The sequence below is a fragment of the Phoenix dactylifera genome, unplaced genomic scaffold (assembly GCF_009389715.1).
Source record: "Phoenix dactylifera cultivar Barhee BC4 unplaced genomic scaffold, palm_55x_up_171113_PBpolish2nd_filt_p 000405F, whole genome shotgun sequence".
Taxonomy (NCBI): Eukaryota; Viridiplantae; Streptophyta; class Magnoliopsida; order Arecales; family Arecaceae; genus Phoenix; species Phoenix dactylifera.
This window is the reverse complement of record NW_024067847.1, coordinates 51,131-76,547: the sequence shown is the minus strand read 5'-3', so window position 1 is coordinate 76,547 and position 25,417 is coordinate 51,131. Positions and strand designations below refer to the sequence as shown.

Sequence of the window (25,417 nt, the reverse complement as noted above, 5' to 3'; positions counted from 1 at the left end):
ATCCCGTTAGCCTCTTGATCATCGACAAACAAGATGAAGAGGACATTGTTTACATCATATATCAGCCACCTAACAAGCAACAATGAGCAAATGCCACGTTAGGTAAGTTGGATGCATGAAAGTCATGTGATTCTTGCAAGATTGATATGATTCAGTCATGATGAATCCTGTCAAGTATGAAAGAGACGACCAAAGTCAGAAATTTTGACCACACAGGCTGAATGACTAAAATAGCCACAATCAGCCATGAGGGCAAACAAATTGGTCCTAAAGTTATCTAAAAGTACAAAAAGATCTTGTTGCATAGCAATTAGAAAAGCAGCCAATCTTGACATGAAAGGACAGATCAAAGGAAATGAATGATATGGAGGGACTAATAAGGGATGCTTATTAGTCTTACAATTATTGGATTATGATGAACATGTGTGTAGTTGGTAACCAACATTAGTTACCAAAATCGCCAGAAAGGGAGACCAGATGTGAGAAACAATCATTGGAGTGGACAGTTTTTGTATTTATAGGTAGTTACTATGTATTAGTATAAATAAGTAACATTGTAATATGTTGCACCTTTGAACAATCAATTTATTCAATTTATCTTTATTTTTTTTTGTATCATTTTATCCTAAGAATATGTGTAACTTAGCTTTTCTATTGTAGTCCAATGCTACACAATTGCCATTGCCCGCTGCACTTCCATCATTGCCCAATGTCATACCTCCATCCATATCCATCTACTTGGAATAATAGTGTGACAATAGTAAAAGTTTTTGAAGTTAAGGTATCTAGATCTATGCTACTCTATCCTCCATTCGACTTATACCTTTTTGGCTAACCTGACGTATTTGATATACACATCTAAGCCTCTCTTAGTCAAAGCTTAGCACTCCACCCTTCCACCTTGACCGATCGAGCTCTTTAGAGAACCCAAGTTTCCTGGCTTGCCCGAAACAAGACGGAGAAAAGGGATGACAACACTATTAAAAACTTAATTTGAATTCACACCCCATTGTTATAAAATAATCGAGTCATGTTATCAAATTTTGGATATCATATACACTCTAAGCAAGGGTAACCTTGCTTTTAAAATGCCTTTAAATTTATATTTATGATCAATTTAATTGAAAGATAATTAAAATCTAAGCATCGGCTAGGATTTTGGCTTTGGCAGGAGAGGGAGTTAAGGAGAGAATACATGAGAAAAATATGTGAATCCAAACATGAAACAGGAATTAACAAAAGTTATGTACCCAATTCTCTTTATATTCCTTACTACATATATAATTTCTCTCTCTCTCTCTCTCTCTCTCTCTCTCTCTCTCTCTCTCTATATATATATATATATATATATATATATATATATATATACTGGTGGTTCAAACATAACTACAACCGAGTTTGATAGATAAGAATTTGGAACCTAAATAGCAAATTTGATTTCAATCTAATAAGGTCATTGAAAACTTAATTTGGAGCAATATTCCATTATTATAAAAATAATCAAGTGGGATTATTAAGTTTCCGAGTATCATATACCACTCAAGCCTCCATAGGCAATTGATTCCATTATTGCCTTACGTAGCAGCAGGTTGAGCTAAGATATTGGGGTGACTTCAGACAACCGTACTTAGAGCTAGGTGGCAAAGTTTGACCTACATCCGCCAACCTGCAAGAACCCGCTTTGAGTAAATGGATTTGGATGGGGTTTCTTTAGATAATTCAATTATACATGGATGAGTTCAGGTTTAACCTCCAAACCGTTAAATCACCTAGGGTGATCCTATTGGGAAACAAGCAACTCAAAGACCCAACATAGTTTATAATTATTTTATTTTTTTATATGGTCGAGTTCATTAAAATAAAATTAAAAAAAAGGTCACAAAGAACCATGAGATTTTCGGATATTGGATTGCATTTTAGCAAGTTTTATCCTTAAGTAGTTTATGACCATCATATATCCTAAATTTTAATTAGTTTACTGTGATTTGATGGGCAAAAAAGGACCTTGATCTGGCATAAAAAAGCAAACCCATGTAGTTTCTGAATTGGAACCCAGTCCCAGCCCTTCCATTTTTCCATGAAGAGGTAGTAAGTTTACTTTCACAAAGTCATAGGAATGAGGTGCCAAAAAACTGAACTGTTAGAATCATATAATGATCTCATTGAGCTGCCAGCACCCTAGTGCCATCAGATAGCTGTGTCAATATATATCTAGAGCTGAAGCCTCATAGATTTCAAAATATAGATGGTGAGCCACGATTACTAATCTATACCATTTGTATTCATAGGCCTGTTCTGAAATAATCTGAATCCCGGTAGAGTCAAGAAGACAACCTGCACAGCAACATAAGGATCTATCCTTTTCTCTAGTCATGCTTTCTAGGAAGAGAGGGAGGCAAGAGAATCAGAGGAAATTGTTTGGCTCCGTGCTATCAACAGTTCCATGTTTCAATAGCTGGCTGACCATTGGCTTTAGTAGAAAATGAAGTATGAGAAGCAGGATTACTAAATCTTTCTTAGTTACATAGATTGGAATGCTGTAGATTTCTTTTTTATTTTTTTAGCTTGGTTACCAATTCTTACCTCCCTAACGCATGCACGATGTGTTACTAAACACAAGCCTATAGGCTATAGTAGAGGGAAGGAAGAAAGCAGGAGAAAGGACAAAGGCATCCGAGGGGCCAAGGGAGTCTCTAGATTCCATGGTTCCAAGATTTACGGGGGTCTGAAGTCCATCTTTTTAATTGGGTACCAGTGTCTCAGAAAACTCAGGGATGGGAAAACAATGGCCTCCACCAATTTATCACATTTCTATCTTCCTTCAATTTATATATTTATCAACTCCATCTATGTGGTTGATATAAAATATATATGGTGATTGGATATGTCCAATCAAAGCCTTTAAAGTTTACGAAGAGAGAAAGTAATTTGAAAATAACGTGGAGGCAAAGAAAGACTAAGTACTTTGTTAGTAAGCTAATCGCTCTCTTAAAGTATCTAGTTTTTAAGTGACAACAACATGGAGATCTATTTTTTTAATTATGTGGTATCTGATCCAGTCTGATATCATAGTTAGGTTTTATGAAAACTGGTTTCTAGATCTAAGCTAGCCATCTAGTAGAGCAGGAAAACTAGGAATTCATCTAAATAAACTAATCTATTATTGATCAAGTCTGACTATAAGTATGAAGTGCATGAAAAGTTGATATCAAGTGCACTCACTCGATCAAGTCAGTAGGCCAATGCCCAACACATGCATAAACTAGTCAGCTATATATTACAAATTTCTATGGTCAACATTGTCTCTAATCTCGCTCCCACTAAGTTTATGTGTCAATAATGCTGGTCCTGTTCAATAAGCTCAAAGTGACACCATCAAACATTGCCGAGTCAGGCTTGTACATGTATAAGATGAGCAGCCCAAAGTTAAAATCGATATTTGTCGTCTAAGTACTGGACCCGTACCGGTGCTACACTAGCATCGTATATATGGTACGAAATTTTTTTGACGGACCGACATTTGGTACGTCATCCGTACCAGGTACCAAAATAATATGGTACATCATGTACCATTTAGTTTGGACCGGTACGGCGTACCATGATTGAAATTTTACATATAGGTAAATTTCTGTTCTACCCAAAGCGGATCCTAGACAAGGATATGCTGGGCCTTCTTGTACTATAAGGCCGAAACGGATTGCTTGGCTGCTCCGCTGTAAATTCACAAAATACTAGTTCTGTTCCAACCAGAGGCTGCAATACCACCACTTGGAAAATGTGATTGCTCGAGGGTTCTGGTTAGTCTTGGGACTCCAACTAACCAGTCATTCCAGGCAGGCTCGAAGCATTGCAAAACCAAATGAAAATAAATGGTGTTTCAACGATGCATTGAATGTTTTAAATCCTGTGGGATGGAATTGTTCTAGTTTTCTCGTCTATCCTGATACTTGAGATAGGAAATGTCCCAAGATAGGACACGGCGAGACATTTATGTTCCAACACTTGAGATGGTATCCCGTCCCACCAAGATTGAGTCTATCGCATCCACTAAAACCATGATGGATAAAAACCCTTTCCCACTGAAGTATGCGTTTTTTGTGAAAGCGAATTGAAACCAATGCGGCTCTTTTGAGAGATCTAAAGTCCAAACTTGGGGAAGAAACGAGACGCGCGCGCGCGCGCGCGCAGAGAGAGAGAGAGAGAGAGAGAGAGAGAGAGAGGAGGGGGGCGGGTTCAAAACAAAAGGAAAAGGAAAAAAGCATAAATTAATGATTCTTCTTAATGGTCTGCATCCACTCCTTTCATATGATTCAATGCACCCTTGACTTCATTTTCTTACAAGAGAGCAAATATTAGCAAGAGAGGAGTTCGAAAACATTTATAAACTTATTCAAAGGGAATTCAACTTGAAAAAACCAGCGAGAATTCAATAGTTTCTCAATATTAGCAAGTTTCTCAATAGTTTTCCTTTGATTTATATCACATCTCCATATGCTTCCTATCACATATTTTTCTGTACGATCTCATTTCCCATCTTCCGCATTGGGATTCTTTCTCAACGGTAGTCTCTGTTCTTCAATTTCATATTGTTTGTCACATCAATTTCCTCTACTGGAAACCATAACTAGTTATAATGCAAATTTCAAAAAAAAACATTTTCTTATATTTTATTGCTGGAAACCCCAAGAGCCAACCAGTTGGAAGAATAAACTTTTAATTTAAAATATTAATAATTTATAAACTTATATACACCAACAGTATTGTCAGGACAAGAGACATCTGAGAAATCAGATCATTTCTGAAGAATGCTGCCATGCCAATAGAATAGGGTTGCATAAAATTAACTCCATACAGTGTTTCCACAGGAAAGCAGAAGGCTGGTGGGTTGGATTACAATTCTCTTTTTTCGTTTTCGTGTGCTCTCCTGCCCAGTAATTAAAACCTCTATTTTATTTTTCTTTTTTTTAAAAGAAAGAGACACCATATACCTCCTGAGCCAACTCAAAACAACCACAGACCCATCACAAACAACAACAATAATAAAGTAGAAACATGGAGAAGTCACCACAGAAAGCAAGTGCTAATAATCTACAATTTATCATCAAATTCTACTCAAGTAGATGCATAAACATAAAAAGTCAATATTTAACTGCCAAAAAGATTTTTACTTCTTTTCTGTTTTACAGCAAGAAAACAGAATCGCAAAAGCAACCTTTCCAAATTAGTATTGACTTCATCAACTAATTCGAACTAGAAACCATCACATCCAAACAAAACCCTTGCAAAACAGTGGGAGTTTGTAAGCATGGAATGATGATTTGAAATATAGTGCGTATATTATAATAACTGAATAGCTCCTAAAACATCTATAAACCATGATATTATGAAATGATGAACAACTCACTTTGTTTCCTTACACCCCTTCTGGACCACTAGGGATTGGCTCATAACCATTTTGATCGCAAACCGGCTGCTTGTTTAGTTCTACTGGAATGCACTTTAAGATGATTGCATAGACCATGCCGATGGCTCCAATCAGTATACTGAGCAACCATAGCTGTGGGCTCAGCGGCACCGTGCTTGCAAAAGCACCAAGGAACTGCACTATTATTACCTGGAATATGATAGTGGAAGCTAAGACAGCTGAAAAGATCCAGCTGCTGAATATTCCACGGAACACGTTAATCTTTTCCATCTGCCGGCTATTTATTTCATTAAAGACCTGAAGCAATAAGAACCGGTTTAGAAATAAATAAATTTGCAATGATCGAATAATCTGATGAAGGAAAACAAATAAACAGGATGATCATAAGCTGCTTCACAGCCATAATTAAACAAAAAAAAGAAAACTTAAACTGGAAATATATTCAGGATTTCAAAAATATATAGTGAAGATAGCTAGTTGCGCTTTGTGAGACCCCACATTGGTTCTTTTACATGCTGTTAACATGTACCGGACACATTTATTATTCCACTAACATCCAAAAGATGATAAAACACCACCAAACTTCTAGAAAGTTTAGCTTAATCTTTTAGAAGACACCTTTTGAATATCTATAATGATTATTCTTCTTGATGTCCATTGACATGAAAATGTTAACAAAATATGCTAGGAAACATGCACGGGACAGTTTACAGCCTGGAAAAGTATACATGAACTAGGGTAGAACATCTTGAATTTGGAGCAAATGGTAATCATATGTTCTTATTATTACGTCCATCCCTGGTCGGGTACAGTTTCCTTTCTTCTCAGAATTAATATGCACAAAGTTGCAGAAAATGTTTATTTCAATGAAATTGCAAGAAACTTGCTAGTTCTCTCAACAAGAAATTCAAGCATCTGGCAAGATATGCACAAAGTTGAAAAAAATGTTCACTCCAATAAATTAGCTTGAAACTTGCTAGTACTCTCAACAAGAAATTCAAGCATCTAGCAAGGCATAGGGGTGTACTATAAATAGCATGCATGAGCAGTGCCTCTGTGTGTGTGTGTGTGTGTGTGTGTGTGTGAGAGAGAGAGAGAGAGAGAGAGAGAGGCTTGTTGGAAAAGTGTACATTCCCTTTGCAATAGGGAATTGGAGGTGAACTCACCTGACAGTCCACTGCAGATTTATGGGGATGCTGTGTTTTGTGTCACCCCATCTCCCAGATGGTTTCAATGGCATGATATGAGATTTTGCTATGATCTAATCATCAAAACCGTTAAATCCTGACCTACACATTCTATAATGCACCAGATCAGTGTGGATTTTCAATTCATTTTGTCACCACTTTTGCCACCAAAAACGATGAGATCAGGGAATAGAACCTAGATAAGCTAGTAGGATCAAACTATCTAGAAGAGCAAATGTGTTTTATCTTTAGAAAGCCTAATATCACTTTATAATAAATAGAACCCCATGTCTGTATCTCTTTTTATATTTTTTTTAGAAAAAACCTAGAGAAAGTTAGGCACGAGATGGTTGTACTTATGTATTGTAAGATAGGCAGCGCAGATATAAGTTTTATAATTTGTGTTTAATTACATACATATAAGTAATATCATATATGGATATCAAGACCTTCATAACAAATATGCACCTGCAACAAGAAAAATGACAACAATAAGAATAGAGAAACCCATCAAGATGGGAACCATTATAAACTTATTAACCACCATGGAAAAATCTTGGTATCCTTGTAGTTTGTAACATAGATATCATAGATAATTAGTTTGGAAAATATTGGTTAATAAAGGTTATAAAGCATAATAATACATCTGCTATAATTTTTTATGCATCCAGCAAGCATCACTAAGTCTCTGAGTAAAGGTCTGATCCATCCAAACATTATGGAAAGTTCTGCAGTTTGCACATTTGGTTCTCAATAGGTCCAAATTTGAAACAAGGCTATTTTAGTGATATAGATGCTTTTCATGAACCTAAAAACTAATGGATAATTAAAGGGACATACTTTATTGGTTATGCAAACCAAGCTCATGAAATTGGGCAGCCAACCTTCATGATTCTCCTAAACTTAGAGCCTAGATGAGAAAAGAGGGTAAAGGCAAGACATAAGAAACTGCACCTTTTCGTAAGGAAAAATTTGGAAGTTGAAGAACCTAATAGAGCCGATACATTAGTAAAGCATTGAAGAGTAAGCTGTCATTTGTTTAGGAAAGGCATTTGAAATAGGAAGAGCTTAGCCATTTATCTTTGCATTGAAAATAAAATCATTCAACAATAGAAATAAGGTGCCAATTGAAGAGTTGCTAATGATTAAGTGTTGATACTAGAGGCCTGTGATTCTTGCCTTTACCCAACAAAGGAAGAAGGCACTCTGCATCTGCTTCTCCTACTCTCTCTTTCTCTCAAAAAGGGGTGGGGGGAGAGAAAGAAAGCATAATAACTCCACATCAACTTGTTTTAGATCATTAAAATGACCCTTATAGTTGACTTCTCTAGTTGTTATACCTCCATTTTCATCTACTACATAACCAAAAAGACCTCCAATATACCTTTTTAAGTTCACCATTATCTTTTTGTATAATTGAGGAATCCTCAACACCACATTTGCTCTAATTGTACATTTGCAGCACTTCCTCAATAAGAATCTATCAAGATTTAGGTCGTGCATGATTGTCAAGATTTAAACTGTTGTTTTCTCCGACATGCTTAATATGATGACAACATTCTCTTAATATGTTCATGTCAGACATGTCAACCAGAGATGCACATACAATAAACCTTTTTAGTTTCACCACTATCTTCTTCTGTAATTAAGTGATCCTCAACACCACATTTTAATGGTTCTTATTGCATTAAAAGTACATTTGCATCTCATCCTCAATAAGCATCCATCCACAATATTTAGTCGTGCAGGACCATCAAGAGTTAAAACTGTTTTTCTCTCTGACCATGTTTATTATGATGACAACACTTTAATATTAGACATGTCAATCAAAGATGTGCACATTTCAAGACATTTCCGTGTCTGTAAATATTTTGAATATTTAGAAAACTTGCCAATAAATTAGAAACAAAATATCACTTATGCTTGTAATATTGCACGTACAAGAATCCTCAGTTCTATCTTGCATTCATAACTTCTTCATGAAGTTACCATACACATCATTTTCAAGGTCATACTCCTCATGTATCTCATGAAGTGTAAACATTCATGCCTCATCTCAGCAGACAGGTATTGGGACAAGAGAACTGCAGTAGGAAGGATATTGAAAAACTATGAAGAGTTTTATCTCTAAAGTAGCTTATTGGGAATAATATATCAGTAATAATACAAATGAATGTACATTATACTTTATTAGGTAGTAGAGTAATTAATTTCTTTTTCTTATCAAATGAAAAATGATCAATAAATCGGAACTAAACTCTTCCTTCAAATTAGATAAATTTCACATAAACAGAAACTTCATACTCTAGAATAAAGTTTTCCATTTCAACTTGGTCTTTATATTGATTAAACTGATAAAACTCCCCAAGTCTACTTGTTATAACATTCCGTCAAACCAGGTAGTCTGCTAATGCCAATGATAAAGAAAGTATTTAGTGTAATAACCTTAGAAACCATATACTATCACACAACCTCTTCTCCAATATAATCATTCTTTATTGACAATGGGACTTGTTGCTCTTTTCTATCTTATGCACTGGCATTCCGGTAGAGTTATATACCAAAAGAGATTTATTGCAAACATAGATTTTCAAAAACCTAACAAACATTATTAGAATTCTGTGAATAAGCAAAACACAGAGACGCCTACCATGCAGAAACTATAAGTTCAGCCAGTTGAGATCCAAAATAAAGAACTATGCAATAATGGTGCTGAGCTGTAGTTACAAGAAATGTTCCATATTTTACTTAAAAAATACAGTTAAAATGGATACCTGGCAAAACACAAATGTGTTGAATATGAATGTATTGAGAACTGAATCAGCATCTGGACCCCTGATTTTCAAAAGCCGTTTCCCATCAAACATGAGAAGTCCAAGTACAATCAACTGATATAAACTCTGACCAATGATATTTCTCCACATGACCCTGGTGATAAAGTTCTCTCCCCGCCCAACAGGTGGTCTTTTCATCAGTTCATCACTTGGAGGCTCCGTTGCTAATGCTAAAGCACCGAGTGTATCCATAATCATGTTGACCCAGAGCAACTGGACAGCAGTGAGTGGAGCACTCCCTAAGAATTAAATAACATGAGAAATAAGTGATTTAAAAGGAATAACAAGTTAATAGTCCTTAAAAGGGCAACAAGAAAAGAGTTTCAATGAGGATTTGGAGTACCTGTGATGCATGCAGAAACAAAATTGATCATCAGAGCAACCACATTAACTGTCAATTGGAACTGTACAAACTTCTGGATATTTATGTAAACCGCACGACCCCATTTGGCTACATTAATAATGGTAGAGAAATTGTCATCCATTATGATCACATCAGCACTCTCTTTTGCCACCTGTGCATAACATACAGGTTCAAGATTATACATAAAGAAGTTAAAAATAGTTGTAATTATTAACGTGATAATAACGCAGAAAGAATTTCTAATTTAAAGATAGAAGAACAAGGCTTCAGCGTCATGGTTACTTAGAATTCTCACAATTGTACTGGACCGAAAATCATCACATAGGAGCAAAAGCTCAGACGAACCATTTTGAGGCTTCAATTTTCAACTGATAAGGAATTCTCACTTTATTTTCATATGGAATGGGCAATTCCACTGCCCATCCTCATGAAAACGTTGAGTATCTAATAATTAACTGCGTTGATTTTCAAAATTTTTCATGTACATTGGGCACTTGACAACATTTTTGATTTCTAGAGTGCTATTAACATTTGTTATGACATTATCAGCTTACTTTAGGTAAATAGAGACATGTCAACAATGTTAACAAAATTCTGACATGAATTTACAGCAGAATTTTTAGTAGAATGTTGTGTAACTTATTATTGACCACATTCTGAAATGAAAATGTTCATGTCATTCCAGGAACAGATCAAATTCTCAAAGCTTTCTTACCATCTTTTCTTAACTTTCTAAATTATTTACAAATCAAGAAGCTTATAAAATGCAAAGGTTATATATACAATCAACTTAACCCACCATACTCCTTCCCAAAACAGACAGACACAAAAGGAACACTTGATTAAAAAAATTGTAAGAGTAATAATAGTTAAAAAATTGGCATCATAAAGTGCATATGCAAAAGGAACGCATTCCTATCTGGCAATATTACTTGTATCAGCAATAACAGATTATAGCTTCAAGGAGGTACTCCGATGTTGGACCCAAGCAATTATGTTACCAATACAACAATATACCCAATAGGTACAATGTACGCATGCACACAATAACAAGTACCAAAGTAAGCCATCTCGGTACTAAGATCCATTTCGGTGCCACCCTATCAATGTGCCGGTACGCCCAGTACGAGGGTCGGTTCAGCGCACCGAATGTCTGTATGCAATCTATACTATGTACCAGTATGCAACCAGTATGGTACAATACGCCCTATACTGCCCAGTTTGGTAAGATATAGCATACCATGGTAGGTACCCTTAAAAACTGTAGCCCAACATGCCACTAGCAACTCCATTATGGTATCACAAAACCTTGCTGCTCTTCAACATATCCAAACTTCTCAAATAAATGCAATCAGCTTGAACTCGTAAAAGGGTATACGGAACCAGAAAACATTGTTCTCTGAATGCTATATAACAAGGCCTGTCAATCTATGTCTCATTCATTTCAAGTTACAACATGTGGGAGCATGTTATAAAGCTCCTTACCCATACTCATCACCTTAAGTAACCTTTCATCATTTCATCCTACAAAAGCATGTAGATTGTTTTTCAGAAACACCAAGGGTGCATCTTCAAACCCTTTAATGTGGAAACACACTTGCATAGCTGTATTGTAGTGAAAGAATTAGCTAGATCATTCTTTTACGAGACTACACATAAATGTCTTTCATGAGCCATGTTATCATTAATTAACTTAGGTTGTTAGACTTTTCATGCGCCTAAGGCTACAGAAATTTACAAGCAGTAGCCATCCTATCTTATAGTATCTAGTCCACCAGCTGCTTATCAAAGCAATACAGAACATACAGTTACAGTTTGGTACATGAAGTATAGGTTCGCCTGCTTTCTTTTTTAAAACCTGTCTCGCTATCTTAAGCAGCCTATTGTTTCAGTTCAAGATGGTTTGCTTATCTTATCTGTTGATTATTTCAGTTTTCTTTTAGGAATTAGAAAGCCCAATGGACACAATAATGAGAAAAAAGGTATGTCCTGTTTCAGGTCAAAGGTTAGAAATTGTGGTAAATGATAGTATTGAAGCTTCTCATTGCAGTTGAAAACTATGAGCTTCCTATAAAAACTGAAGGAATATATAGGACACTCAGAATCTCTTGTCAAACATAGTTATGCATCTGTTTATCCTTGTCATGAATTTTGAGCTCATTTCTACCATTGATATAATGAAGACAGTTGCGAATGTATGTATGGCACAAAAGAAGAAATTATATGTTAAATGAAAATCACCACAAATATACAGCATAATTTACAATATTATATTTACATGGAATTGTTAAAAACATGGTTCAAAGTTCCACCAAAAGCTCTGGGAACCAAAACTGGGATATTTCAATTCTGACCTGACTCAATACAAAACTTGACCAGTTCCAGGATTTAAGCCAAATCTAAATTATGGGTCTGCAGATTGTACAAGCTATATATGCAATTTCTTTAAATTTTATAGATATTTTTGAAAATTAATATCTTATTTAAAAAATTATCATTTCAATGTAAAATCAGTGAGGCAATAGGTCCATAAACAAAATAATATACGTTAGAAGAATCTCTATTATATTTTCTTGAATTATTTAATATTCCCCATCTCAACATCTTTCAGAAAGTATGGCCTATGCAGAGCAGAATGGATGAAAAGGCTTTACGTAGCCAAACCCAACTAGTTTGGGATAAAGTCTTAGTTGAGTTGAGTGGAGTTATTTCATTGTTCTCTATATTTTTCCCCCAATATTAATTTGTAATTCTGGTTTTTGTAGGATATCAACTGCAGCTGATGAAACTAAAGCTTAACCACTCTTAACTGCTGAAATCAAAACTCATATGGTTGCAGAAAAAAAAACTGCAGTTATTTTGACTTTTAATTACTTATATATGATTTTTCAAGTGTCATCAACTTGCACCTTACTTTCGTGAATTTTTTTCTTCAATGAAACTGCCCAATCGTATAAAAAACATGAGCTGAAAATAATGAGATTCTGTGCTTAAATCATGGTAACAAGAAATAATCACGAACAAATAATGTATACCTCTGTGCCTGCAATACCCATTGCTAGACCAATGTCCGACTCATGCAATGCTGGTGCATCATTAGTTCCATCACCAGTAACTGCAACAACTTCATTAAACATTTTCCTCAAGTTTGTCACCAAGGTATGTTTGTCCAAAGGCAAAGACCGAGCCATGACCTGCACACAAATATCTTGACATAAAATAGTTGTTTCAGATATTTCATCAATACTCAAAAAGTCAAAATAGAGCAATGCAACGGCAATGTACAACTTGAACAATTTCCCTCACTGATTCACAGTTGGAATAATTTTCACTGCATGGAAGGTCTCGCTCTTCGATGACATGACATTTCATTCCAAGCATGGGAAATTGGAAATGGTAATCAGTGAAGTTGTAAAATTGTCATTGCATTATCTACTAGAGAATGATATGGAACCTGAATTTTAGGTATTAATTCCTTCATTTCTTCAGGGCTCTTGCTGCGAAATTCTGGTCCTTCTATAGCTAAACCATCCTCTGTCAATATGCCACACTCTTTAGCTATGGCTTTAGCTGTATTAATATTGTCTCCTGTCACCATCCTCACTTTGATACCAGCAGCTATACAAGTCTGAACTGCATCCTTGACACCTGGCCGCACTGGATCTTTAATGCCAAAAACAGCTATTAATGTGTAACCATCAGCAGGAATTTCTTCTCCATTATGATCGCCATGCATATCCTTAAAGGCCAAGCAAAGCGTTCTTAATGCTTCACAGGCAAAAGTATTAATGACATCTGCAATATTCTTTTTCTGCTCATCAGATAATGAGACTGTGTTTCCATCACTATCAATTATCTTGTCGCACATCTGTAGTACAATTTCTGATGCACCTTTGCAGAAAGCTCGAATTACCCCACCAGGTAATGAAATGAGGACAGACATCTTCTTCCTAACTGAATTAAAGGGCTCCACTCTTAACTTTTTGCAATCTCGATGTTTGGTATCAAAAAGTCCTTCCAAATCCAAGCCAAATTCCAGAAATGCCGTTTCAGTCGGTGTACCCAGAATGGTGTTTTTACCATCTGTTCCTCTTACCACCTCTGAACTAGTATTTTGAAATATACACTGCAGAAGGATGTCTATAACATTTTCTGACATCGCACCTCTCAAATCATTAGCAGTTTCCTTGCCTCTAAATGATTTAGATACTTCACAGAGCCATACCTTATCAACTACCATATGGTTAGTTGTCAGAGTACCCGTTTTATCAGTGCAAATGCAATTAGCAGATCCCATTGTCTCACAGGCTGATAGGTGTCTCACAAGAGACTTCTCATCCATCAGCTTCTTCATTGCAAATGCAAGACTCAATGTCACAGCCAAAGGTAGTCCTTCAGGAACTGCAACAACAATTATAGTAACAGAAATTGCAAAATAATCCAGTATATTTAAAGCATCATCCGGAGCCCAATTTAGTATGCCAACATGAATGGCCTTGTCCACTATAAACCTCACTAACAGGACTAAGAATGTTAATGTGGCAAATGCCAAACCAATCTTCCCAATAATTGTCGCAACACCATTTAGCTTAACCTGCAAAGGTGTTTCATCATCCCCACCCTGAGTTAAAGTCTCCATTAAATTTCCCCACTCTGTCTTCATACCAACAGAAGTCACTAGCATTTTAGCAGACCCATCTTGCACTTTAGTCCCAGCCAGCACAAAAGGGTTTTCATGAGAAATATACACTGGCTCACTTTCTCCAGACAAGCTTGATTCATCTATCAACAAGGCATATCCAGATATATATATTCCATCAGCAGGAACTATATCTCCAATTGATAGATCAACAACGTCTCCAACTACCACATCATAAATAGAAACCTTTTGCTTGTAACCATCTCTTGTCACTTTAATAAATATCTTTTTCTTTTCTCTATCTAAATCTCGAAATTGCAATGATTGCTTATAGTCGCTGACTGCAGTAACTATGACTACCAGGAAAATACTGAGTATGATTCCAAGCCCATCATACATACCCTTTGGCCACCCTTCTGTTGCAAGTCCGACAACCACGGAAAGCAAAGCACATATCATAAGAATAATTAATGTCAAGTCATGCAATGCATCCCATACAAACATCCAGAAGTTTCTTGCGGGCTTCTCTACATATTGGTTGACGCCAAAAATATTCTGCCTAATGGATAAATCACTTGTTTTGATGCCATCTTCTAGTGAGACAGATAGTTTTCTTGCTAACCTACCAACTCCTCCATGGATCTTCAAGATCTTGGTGTTGTGTCCACGTGCAATAGATGCCAGTTCATCAGGATTGATATAAAAACCAGCTTTCCTAACCTCTTCTGGAATCTGATATTCAGTTTTAGCAGCTGCATAGAGGAAAGATCAAGCAGTGGATAAAAGATGTGATGGGAGGAACTAAAAAGAGCTGAACTTAATAATTTTAGTTAAGATAGGCCATACCATCAATAAATTGCAGAGCAGCCTGTTGTACATAGAGGGCGACTCGAATTTTCTCCTGGTAAGTAGACAACAACAAATGGTAAGAATATTATGCCTTAATCTCGTGTTGCAGGGAAGCCAGTCCAAAATGGTAAAACTACCTCCTTGTCATCGCTATCATAACTATGAGATTCAAATTAATGAAAAAGTTGCATGATAAGAAAAGTTAAAGTATCTAGTGAACCTAGGTGGGTATAGGGAACAACTTGAGTGATGAGGACTAGTTGCATAGTGATCGGGAACAACTCATCCTCATATAGATTTTACCATTTGCAGGATTTTGTTCATAAGATTTATTAATAAACTGAAGGTTTTGGACTGGAATTTAGGATGAGTGTAAGGAATCCTATGTACACAATATATCCATATTCAAATTAGTGAATAAGCAATCTAGTTGTACTTGCACATAAAAGAGGAAGAGAAGGAAGATGGGCCCCTTCTATATTTTAGGAGAAATAACATATTTACACGTATATTGTTGGAATACAACCCCCATCCTAGTTTTCTTTTCAAGCTTGTCATGACAGCTTCTGACACTTAGCATGACACAATGGCTCATCCTTCAATCCTTGGTTATTGGAAGCGGGTCCGATCCGGGCATTAGGAAGGTCTCCTTAAAAAAATAATAAAACAAGACTCAGGAAGCATGTGGAGGGACCGGTTTCCAAGGAGATTTGAGAGTGGGAATGTCATCTTTCATAGAAGATTCGTGCTAGTAAGCTTTAATCTTGACAAGTTTATTTTTACTTGCTCACCAATCTAATGTCAGGATCACTTTGATAAATATAGCTGAACGCTGGCTGAAACCCCACATCATGTTTTCCATTTGCCATCAGAAAATTTACTGGATGCAAACGACTAAAGAATTTAATCAAGATCACATGAAAACTTCAGATCTGAAGTCTGATCAGAAATTTAACAATTGTAGCTGGAATCTGAACCTTTCAGATCAGTCTCTGACTTGCACCTGTTTGGATCTTTGATCTCGCTTTCATTATAAAGGGCCATCATGTTTCTTTACTGTTTCATTATGTTACCACAAAGTTATGCCATAAGCCAACCCACTGTATGCGATCTGACAGTTCTGACACAATCAACATAATTCACCTCTAGTTCATTCCAAAACCTTGCAAAAAGTATTTCATTTTCCACTTATCAAATACATGTGATATTTTTTATTCTCCTTTGGATATTTTTAAATTCTTGAGTTATATCTTACATTCAGTGTCCCTGAAACTTGCACCTCTTGGATTTGTATAATCCTCCATCATAAAAGGGCCTCCAAATTTCAAAGCTTTAACATGTCAGTGCCAGTACTACCTCATCAGGACTGGTTAGGATATTTCCATTGGTTCATCAAAATATTTGTAAAAACTTTTTATTTTTCCTGTTCCAGTCTTTTCTACTAGTTTCTTACCCCCTGTTAAGGGTGTTTGTAATTTATGAACCCCTCTAACAACTGCTTATGGATGTTTTGAGTAGTGTGTGCTTGCTTTGCAATCTTTACCAGCCACCTCCTCTGTCCCATCCCTTCTGAAATATCTTAGTGGATTCTTGAATGATTAGATGTCCCTCTTACTCTTCGCACCTCTAACATTAGACACATTTTAACATTCAACCATGATTTTGGCCCATAAGATAAAAATAACATTCTAAACCATATTAAATATGCATGGCGATTGCCATGAAGCAAATCCTAGATATATGCTCTTCATCATCTGAAAAGATCTAACACACAAATAACATGGACTAGCATTATATATTTATGTTCAATCAACCCAAAAAATAAAAGTAAAGAAGTACAAGATATAAGGTAAAAACTACAATAAACTATATAATCAGTTGAAAATATATGTAGTTTAAGGGAATGAAACACATGCTCGCATGATGTCTCAAAATTTAGCTTAGATGTATTTTTATCCATGCAGTAACATATCTAATTTTCTAAACTTGAGGAAAAAGGTATGCATACCACCAAACTTTGGTTTGGATGGTACAAACCCTTGGCATTTTAGGCAAGGTACAGGGGTTCGACTACACAGCATGTTGACCCTCGTTTCAGCCCCCATAAACTCTGCGCCCTGGTACCCCAAGTGCTAGGCACAGTTTGCCTAGGGGTCTGGGCTTCGGCCTAGGTGGGGGTGTGGGTATTTGGTAAGGTGTGGGGTTAGAGCCCCTCCATATCCTAATTTATTAAAAAAAAAACTAATACATTAAGCATTATTGGTGTAGTCTACCAACTCCTCACCAGCACAGTGCACCATGTAATACAATGTTCTACAAAACAATGCACTGATCCATGTGCGATGAATTATAGTAGCAAAGGTTTATTCGATGTATCATGGGATCAGTGCAACATTCAAGAATTGAAGAAGTCAGAATTGTTAATGATAAACAGAACGTATAATAAAAAACCTTCTATAGAAGGTAAAAGATGCATGGTCCTAATAATCTAAATGAATAAGATTAGAGGAAGAGGTAATCTTTATTATATTGGACACATGTGAGGACCCGCGCAGGTATGTATTTAGTCCCACAACAGTCATGCACTAGGGTAGATCTTGGATATTTATACATGGCCAAGAAACCCAAATAACACATTCTAACTAGCCTTTTTGGATGAGATCCTAAGTTGTTATAAATGGTATTAGAGTGGACCCAGCCCATGGCCCATGTGAACTAGAAGACACTGCAACACGGGCCCATTTGGATTGACCACGAGCTGATCGTGGTATTTGTGACTGAATTTGTAATATCTATGATTGGATTTGAATGAATTTAGACCCTTAGCCTGGCAAGGATACCAAAGATTAAACCTCCTCAATATGTGAAATCTACGTGGGCGTATTTAGTCCCACATCGACGATGCATTGGGTAGATGTTGGGTACCTATATAGGGCTAAGGAACCTAAATAATACCTCCTAGCTAGCTTTTTTGGTAGAGGCCCTAGATTGTTACCAAATAGGAAGGTTAGAGTTTCGCCAACCCACATCCCATTTACCTAAAATCTAGCAATAAAGAAAAGACAATGCTTATATCGAAGGCCATAAACATAGCCACGGAACCTACGCTCCACCCATATTTCATGCTCCATCCTAACTTGATCAATACATTGGCTTGAATCAGCTAATAACCTTAAAATCTATTTTCATAAAAGGGTGGAACAAGAGAGATGTGAGGTTGGGTTATTTGACTATCACTTTGGAAAAAGGCTAGAGTGACTCTATAGTGCATATAAGCAGCAAGTTCAATAACGTAGATACATTACATGTAACATGATCGAGCTTTGATATTTTGGTTTCAAAGCAAGTTTAAACCCTTATTATGAATATTGATTTTTGTTTCTTTATAGACTGTTTGTAAGCAAAATGGGCTAAAACAAGAAAGAGAGGTGGGGGAAAGAGAGAGAGATTAAACTTCACAAAGAAGAAGAATCAGAAAGGATCCATTTGGTTCGCAGAAAGAATTTTTCCTCACTAGAATATTTGTCATGAAAAGATGATTCTTGAGAATATAATGCCTGAAAAAATGGTTTTGACATATTTGGTTGATCATTAAAAAAAAGGCACATTTCAGAGTGGCTTATGTTTGGTTGAATATCTACTTTTCTAAAAAATTATATGAAATACCTATTATACCCTTAATAAAGGAAAAAACCTTATCCATGAATTTTGATGGCTTAAGGGTACTTTTGAAACAAAAAGAGACTCCAATTTCCAACCAGTGAAAAAGTAGTTGTCCCATGTCTCCCATAGGTTTTTCTTTTCCATGAAACATGGAAATCGTATTTCCATAAGAATGCTATTTTTCCATCTCTCTCCTTTGAAAACTCCAACCAAATAAGAAATATTTCTTTATTTTTATGTTGACCACACTCCCCCCCTTCTTCTTCCGCGAACCAAATGAGTCCAAAGTGTATTACTACAACATGATAGGCATGTTCGACAATACATTAATGTGAAAATTATCGAGGAAACTATTACTATAGTTTTACTTACCACCTATTTTATTACTACTAACTAAACTCAAAATCCATGTGTTGTAGGCATAATTGTAAAAAAAGTTGGGTGGCTCCAAGAGATGGACCGAGCAAATCACCTAGGTTATCACCCAGGAACAAAGGAAATTGCCCAAGCAATAGATTTAGTGCAAAGTTACACAGTCATTCTTTATTTCAACTACTTCATTATATCATCACGTTTTCTTATGTTTCATGAAACCAACATTTTAACATGCTTTAAAATATGCACGGTAAAAACACTGTCATGACACTCTCTAGTTTGTATATTGAACTCATAAATAAAACATAAGTAATCACATATGCTATTAATGCCTTTGCTCAAGAAATGCAAATTGCCAAAGTTCCTTAATAGTCAATTCTACTAGAGACTAGAGGTTGGCTCTAGGGTTTCAAATGGAAGGCTTTCGTGTAACTTGGTTAGTTGTTCCACCTAACTTATCTTACACTTCTAATACAATTTTATTTTATCTTGAGTCCAGTCGATGTGTTTGACTCCTTAAAGAGTATTCACACCTCATTTATGAATAAAAATTACAAGATCAAAGATAATACATGTACAAACCCATGAGACATGTATGGATTTTGTACATACAGATATATGTTTAAGTATATGCATACACACTTGTTTAAAATGTTGCATGTATTTTCATGCATATATACTTATATAGTTGCATGTGTATCTATTTATGTTCATAGACAAATGCACAAACATGCATATGCCTTTGTGCATATAATGACAAGATAAGGCTGCCTAGGCATCTTGAGAGATTTATATCACCCTAGCATCCAACTAACACTCTGGTGATAAGTTGATATCAAGGTTTTGGCCCAATTTCAGGTAGCGGTCATTTTTAGCTGAAATTGACGAAGACTAGCTATAGATGTTTTTTTTAAAAGCTTAATTTTAGTGTTGATATCTTATTGTGGTGATTTCCTTATTTATTTAAGTACAAAGTCTATATGGTGCCAATATTTAGTGGTTTCTCATTGCTTTTCTTTAGTTAAAAAAGGGAACAAATAATAAACATAACCCTTGATGAGCTAAGGCCTCTTTTTTTTTTTTTTTTTTTGGTAAAAAGCGGTTACTCATTCATATAAGTCTAACCTGAGTACACCCATCTAAATCGCGTGAAAGTAAAGACAACAAAGCAGAAGGGACATCTGAGTCCAGCGTCCACAAAAAGTTCCCGGAGTGCCGGGCGACATAAGAGGCAATCCAATCTGCAGCCCTGTTCGCCTCCCTAAACACATGAAAAGCCTGAAAGCCGCCCAACATCTGAGCCATCCTGCGTGTCTCCCGGATAAGGGGGTGACCATCACCATACCTGTCCACCCCCCGGATCCAGTCAATCACCACCACTGAGTCCCCCTCAAGGAACACCCGCTCCACACCAAGCACCTGCCTAGCATAGGATAACCCCTCCCAGGCAGCTCGCAGCTCTGCCCCAACAACAGTGAGGCCAGGTGTCCGGCGCCCGCCTGCAACAATCATCCTTCCAAAGTGGTCTCTGATCACAAAGCTAATCCCTCCAGTCACGCCATCCGCAGACCTACTGCCGTCGAAATTTACTTTGAGATAACCAGGGGGTGGGGGTACCCAAGAAACAAGGGCAAAACATGGCGCTGAAATAGCGTGAGTACCCCAGGTGTCCCTGTCTATCCCAGAGGAAATCACAACGGAAGTCGCAATAATCTCTCTCGCATGACGCGCCGCTCTGTCTACCACCATCCACGGAGGCGCCCGCCTCCCCTCGAAAATACCAGCATTCCTGTCCAGCCAGATATGGTAGGACAGGTATGCCCTAAGAATCCCATCCTCAACAGACCTAGGACACCTCATGGAATCTCTCAATAGCTGCAACAGGTCCTGTGCTGATCCCACCGAGACAGGTAGTGGCACCGATGACCTCCGCCATATCTCATAGGCCCTGGGGCACCGCAGAAGGACATGCTCGATGGTCTCCTCACTATCACCACAAGCCTCGCAATGCTGAGGTACCCGCACACCGCGCCGGGCTAATAAACTCCTGGTCGGAAGGCAACCCCAAGCCACCTTCCAGATGAAGAGTGCCACTCGGGGATGAATCCGTAGCCTCCATATCCAACTACCCGCAATCTGACGGCCTGGCTCCCTACTGAACAGGGCAAGAAGATCTCTGACCCGCACTCGCGACCGTCCCGTCGCCCTCCACACTAATCTATCAGACTCCCCCCCCCGTGGGGACTGGCAAAGACAGAACCAGCTCCGCCAACTGCTCTCCAAATACCTCCCGAATCAACCCCACCCTCCAACAACCCCCCTCAGAGTCCAGTAGATCGCTGACCCTGCGCCCTGATAACCTCGCCACATCCACCAAGGTCGGCAAACGACAGATCGGCCACTCGGTCACTACAATGGCCCTTATTACAGAACTTTATAAAGATTATTGTGAACAACTACATATAATACATTTCATAAAAATAATATTTTCTATCTAAAATAAATATAACATTCCATAACCCCAAATATAAGAAATAAATGCCTCTTAAGCTCAAATATAAGTAAGAAATGCTAAATTCAATATAATAGTGAGCTCTCCTAAAAAGTGAAGAAAAAGATTTGGATATACTAGGCACTAAAAAGTTTCATGGTTGATGAACACAATAAATTTTGAAACAAACAAAGCAAAGTACGTTGTCTCGATACCGGGCCCCGTACCGGTGCCATCCTGTCACTGTGTCGGTACGCCTGGTATGGGGGCTAGTTCGGTGTATCGAGTGTTGATACACCCCCCGTAGCATGTACAAATACCAAACTGGTACAGCATAGCCCGTACCGCCTGGTTCAGTATAGGATGGCATACAATGAATCAAAGGTTATAAATAATATATATTGCAGTACAAAATAACAATATACTTAGGAATTTGACTTATGTAAAATTAACTTCAGCCCAAAATTGTTGAAATTGCAAAAATAAAGAACCTATATAGCACAAAACACTTTGAAATGTCATGTAATAATTTTTCTTGGCTTCTTTTATATTCATGTTAGTTTTTTGTTTATTGAAAATCTAAAACTTGGAGTAGAACTTCTAAAACCGTCAAAATGAAGCTCCATGGACTTACTCAAAGCGGAAATCGAGTTTCCAGACCTTAGTTCCGAAATTTTAGAACTAGTATGTAGAAAATGGTGCATGTCCCCCATGGACCCAAAAAGGAAAAAAAACAAATTTATATATAGATAAAGACTAAAGTCTTTCTGATTAAAGGTATTTTCGTAAATATAACAAAATGTGGAGTCAAAAGAGGGTTGAAGTGTTACACCCAAGAGTTTTCGTTATGATAGTAGAGATTATTAAGGATATCATCATTCAATAATCACAACCATATATAGATCCCCAACTTTGAATGTTTGGGACGAGAACCAAATGTTTTTGCTTGAAATTGTGTTTAAAATAAAAATAAACTTCTTCCCTTCAAACAAGCTGAAATGGGGAAATTAGTATGCAAATCGTAGAGTCATACTTATATGTTGAAACTGATTGCCAAGATATTAGATATTTCCAAATCACACATGTTGACTGGATATTGGAGAACATAAAAGTGTTTCAAGAACACAAAAGGGTTTCACTAGTATCATTAGGTTTGGGAGGATCATTTGACCAACTTGATGTTAATTTAAATCTAATTACCATGCAGATCCAGGCACCTCAATACATTATTCACCTCTTAAATATCACGTGTATGGACACTTCAACCATATACAAAACAGACACCCTCCTGTCACTGGATGTGCATATGATGGGACACTCAATTCATTGATAATTTTCTTCTTTAGAGGACGACAGCCCTTTATAGCTCACATGATCCAAAAAATTGACTGTATTTACCAGATACATAAACCATTTTCTCACCACAAATAAGTCCAACTCAGTTGGTAATGGTGTTGATCATATGGTTTAGACTAAATAATGGACACCCTCTCAACCTCTTACACATCATTGTAGCAGAAAAAATGGCCAATAAACCCATTCAGACCAACACTGAGTTTATTCAGTAAAAGAATAATAGCTGTTGTAATGACCATTATTAGCCATTACAATGGAAGATAATGGACAATAGCCGATGGGAAACTTCTGCTATTTGCTAAAGTGACCTTTACTGAATAAAAAATTCTTGCAGTAGCGTAGATATTTGAATTTAAAAGTATTATGGCATGATTGAATAATGGCTAGGCAATGGCTACTATCTAGATTCTGATCATAATTGTAAAACATCTTATTATAAACCTTGCTTTCTACCATTGCAATCCCATCAAAGGTGCTGCACACAAAAGCTGAAAACTTTTAATTGCTGATCGGATCAAAGTCATTTTGGACGATTCAAAGGTGCCAAAGATCGATGTGCCCCCCAAAGAAAAATTCAAGTCAAAAGTCCATTCAAAAACTTGCCACTCCTTTCCATCTGAACACATCCTAAAACATTTTCAGGTAACATTATGCAGCCCATGTTCCTCCAAGATTCGAAGTTGGTGCAGTTGAATGCCATTCAAACATGATCTGACCAAATACGCTGTTGATGCATGGGCCCTACAAAAGATTTGGTAAAACCGGTATGGTCGGCATGAGATTTCCAGCCATATAGGTGGACCCATTACTACACCTAACCCACTAAGGGTTCCCATTACAGACGTGTGCTGACCTCCACCTCCCGCCACTAATACTCTTCCCTTTTTTGTCGCATACACTAATAACTGAAGCTATTTACGACTGACTGACTGAGGCTTTGTTGGTTTCATAACGGGATAAGGAACGGAAGACGCAGAACGAACGAACAAGGCGTACGACATAAATTAAGGGATCACTTTCAAATCAATTTATTTCATATCGTTTCCTCCGGGAGAAACTTCATGGAAGCTTCCTCCCCCCCACCCCCCCCCCCCCCCCCCCCCCCCAAAAAAAAAAAAAAAAAACTCATAAGGAAGGGGAAAAGATATTTCCGTTTCACACCCATTCGGACGCGAGATTTTTTTTTTTTTTTTTTTTTTTGGCCTCGACGTTCGAAATCGTACCATGCGGAAAAAACGAGCTACAGATCCAAATTATTATGGACTCCTCTTCGTCCAATTTTCTATCTCAAAATCTCTCATGCAACCCCTTTCTTAATATAAAGAACTGTAGGGACAAAAAAAAGGAAAGAACTTTTTTTCCATGTCTACAGAAAGTACCGACTCGAGAACTATTGAAACAATAAGATTTGTTAAGAGAAAAGAGAGAGCTTCTCCATAGATCGCAGAGAGAGAAAGAGAGAGGACAAGTGGCAGGGACCTGGATCTTGCGCTGCTTGGCCTGGGACTCGGAGCGCTTGTCGAGATCGGGGACCATGCGGAACCGCCGCCGGTGGTTCCTGACGATCTTCCCCACCTGGCTCCGCCACCGGCGCTGCGCCTCCTCCGACGGGTTCTTCGGCGGCACATCGAAGTTCTTCCTCAGGAACTCCTCCATCTCCGCCCCGCCCCTCGCGACCTTTTTTTTTTTTTTTGCGCTGGAGGGATTCCGAGCTAGGGGTCAGAGTTTATTAAAAGCTTTCCCCCCTTCGAAAGCCACGATTTTTTTATATGCATATGGCGTTTGTTTCGGCCGGCGATCAGGACGGGAAGTAGTGGGAGGGTCAGAAGAGCGAATTTGTCAACTTTCTTCTCATAGAGAAATACATCCTGCACCGCCATGATGTTGAACAATCTTCCATGCCAACGTCCGGGATCCCGCCGCGATGTTGACGATTTCAAAATCTAGATCCACAGGCCCAGGGTAGAAGACCTACCGAAAACCTATATTTTTCTGCATAAATATTTTCCAAACAATATTTAGGTAAAAAATAATTAATTTATATTCTTTTATGTATTAAAAAATTGTTCCGAAATCTATTGATCCATATTCTTTCTCTATTTTCCATAATAGAAAATAGATAAATTATTATATATAATATTGTATTATATAGGTAATATATTATATTATAATGTACTATGATATTATAATAATATTATATTATATTATATTAGAATATGATACATTATTGTAAT

At 37.2% G+C, this 25,417-nt stretch overlaps 1 protein-coding gene across 2 annotated transcripts; it reads right to left on the bottom strand.

The window, feature by feature from the left end:
* Positions 1 to 5,069: 5,069 nt before the first annotated feature.
* Positions 5,070 to 25,018, bottom strand: LOC113461363 (probable calcium-transporting ATPase 8, plasma membrane-type). Of its 2 annotated transcripts, XM_039118748.1 has the most exons (8): positions 24,663 to 25,018; positions 15,296 to 15,350; positions 13,265 to 15,201; positions 12,846 to 13,004; positions 9,790 to 9,961; positions 9,387 to 9,685; positions 5,405 to 5,722; positions 5,070 to 5,278 (listed from the first exon to the last, which is right to left on the bottom strand). In XM_039118748.1, the coding sequence occupies exons 1-7, from the start codon at positions 24,837 to 24,839 to the stop codon at positions 5,414 to 5,416; spliced, it is 3,108 nt and encodes a 1,035-aa protein (XP_038974676.1). In that variant the 5' UTR covers positions 24,840 to 25,018; the 3' UTR covers positions 5,070 to 5,278; positions 5,405 to 5,413. The 2 variants fall into 2 exon arrangements, with proteins under 2 accessions (XP_038974676.1, XP_038974675.1); XM_039118747.1 differs by having other exon boundaries at positions 5,070 to 5,722.
* Positions 25,019 to 25,417: the final 399 nt, after the last annotated feature.

What these genes read in the sequence shown, in the direction of transcription:
- LOC113461363 (XM_039118747.1), bottom strand. Translation starts at nt 24,839, where the DNA reads ATGGAGGAGTTCCTGAGGAAGAACTTCGATGTGCCGCCGAAGAACCCG. An exon ending in TGCTCTGCAATTTATTGATG is followed by an intron (nt 15,202 to 15,295) that starts GTATGGCCTATC and finishes TCCTCTATGCAG; the next exon opens with CTGCTAAAACTGAATATCAG. An exon ending in ACACATTTGTGTTTTGCCAG is followed by an intron (nt 5,723 to 9,386) that starts GTATCCATTTTA and finishes TTATTGCTTCAG; the next exon opens with GTCTTTAATGAAATAAATAG.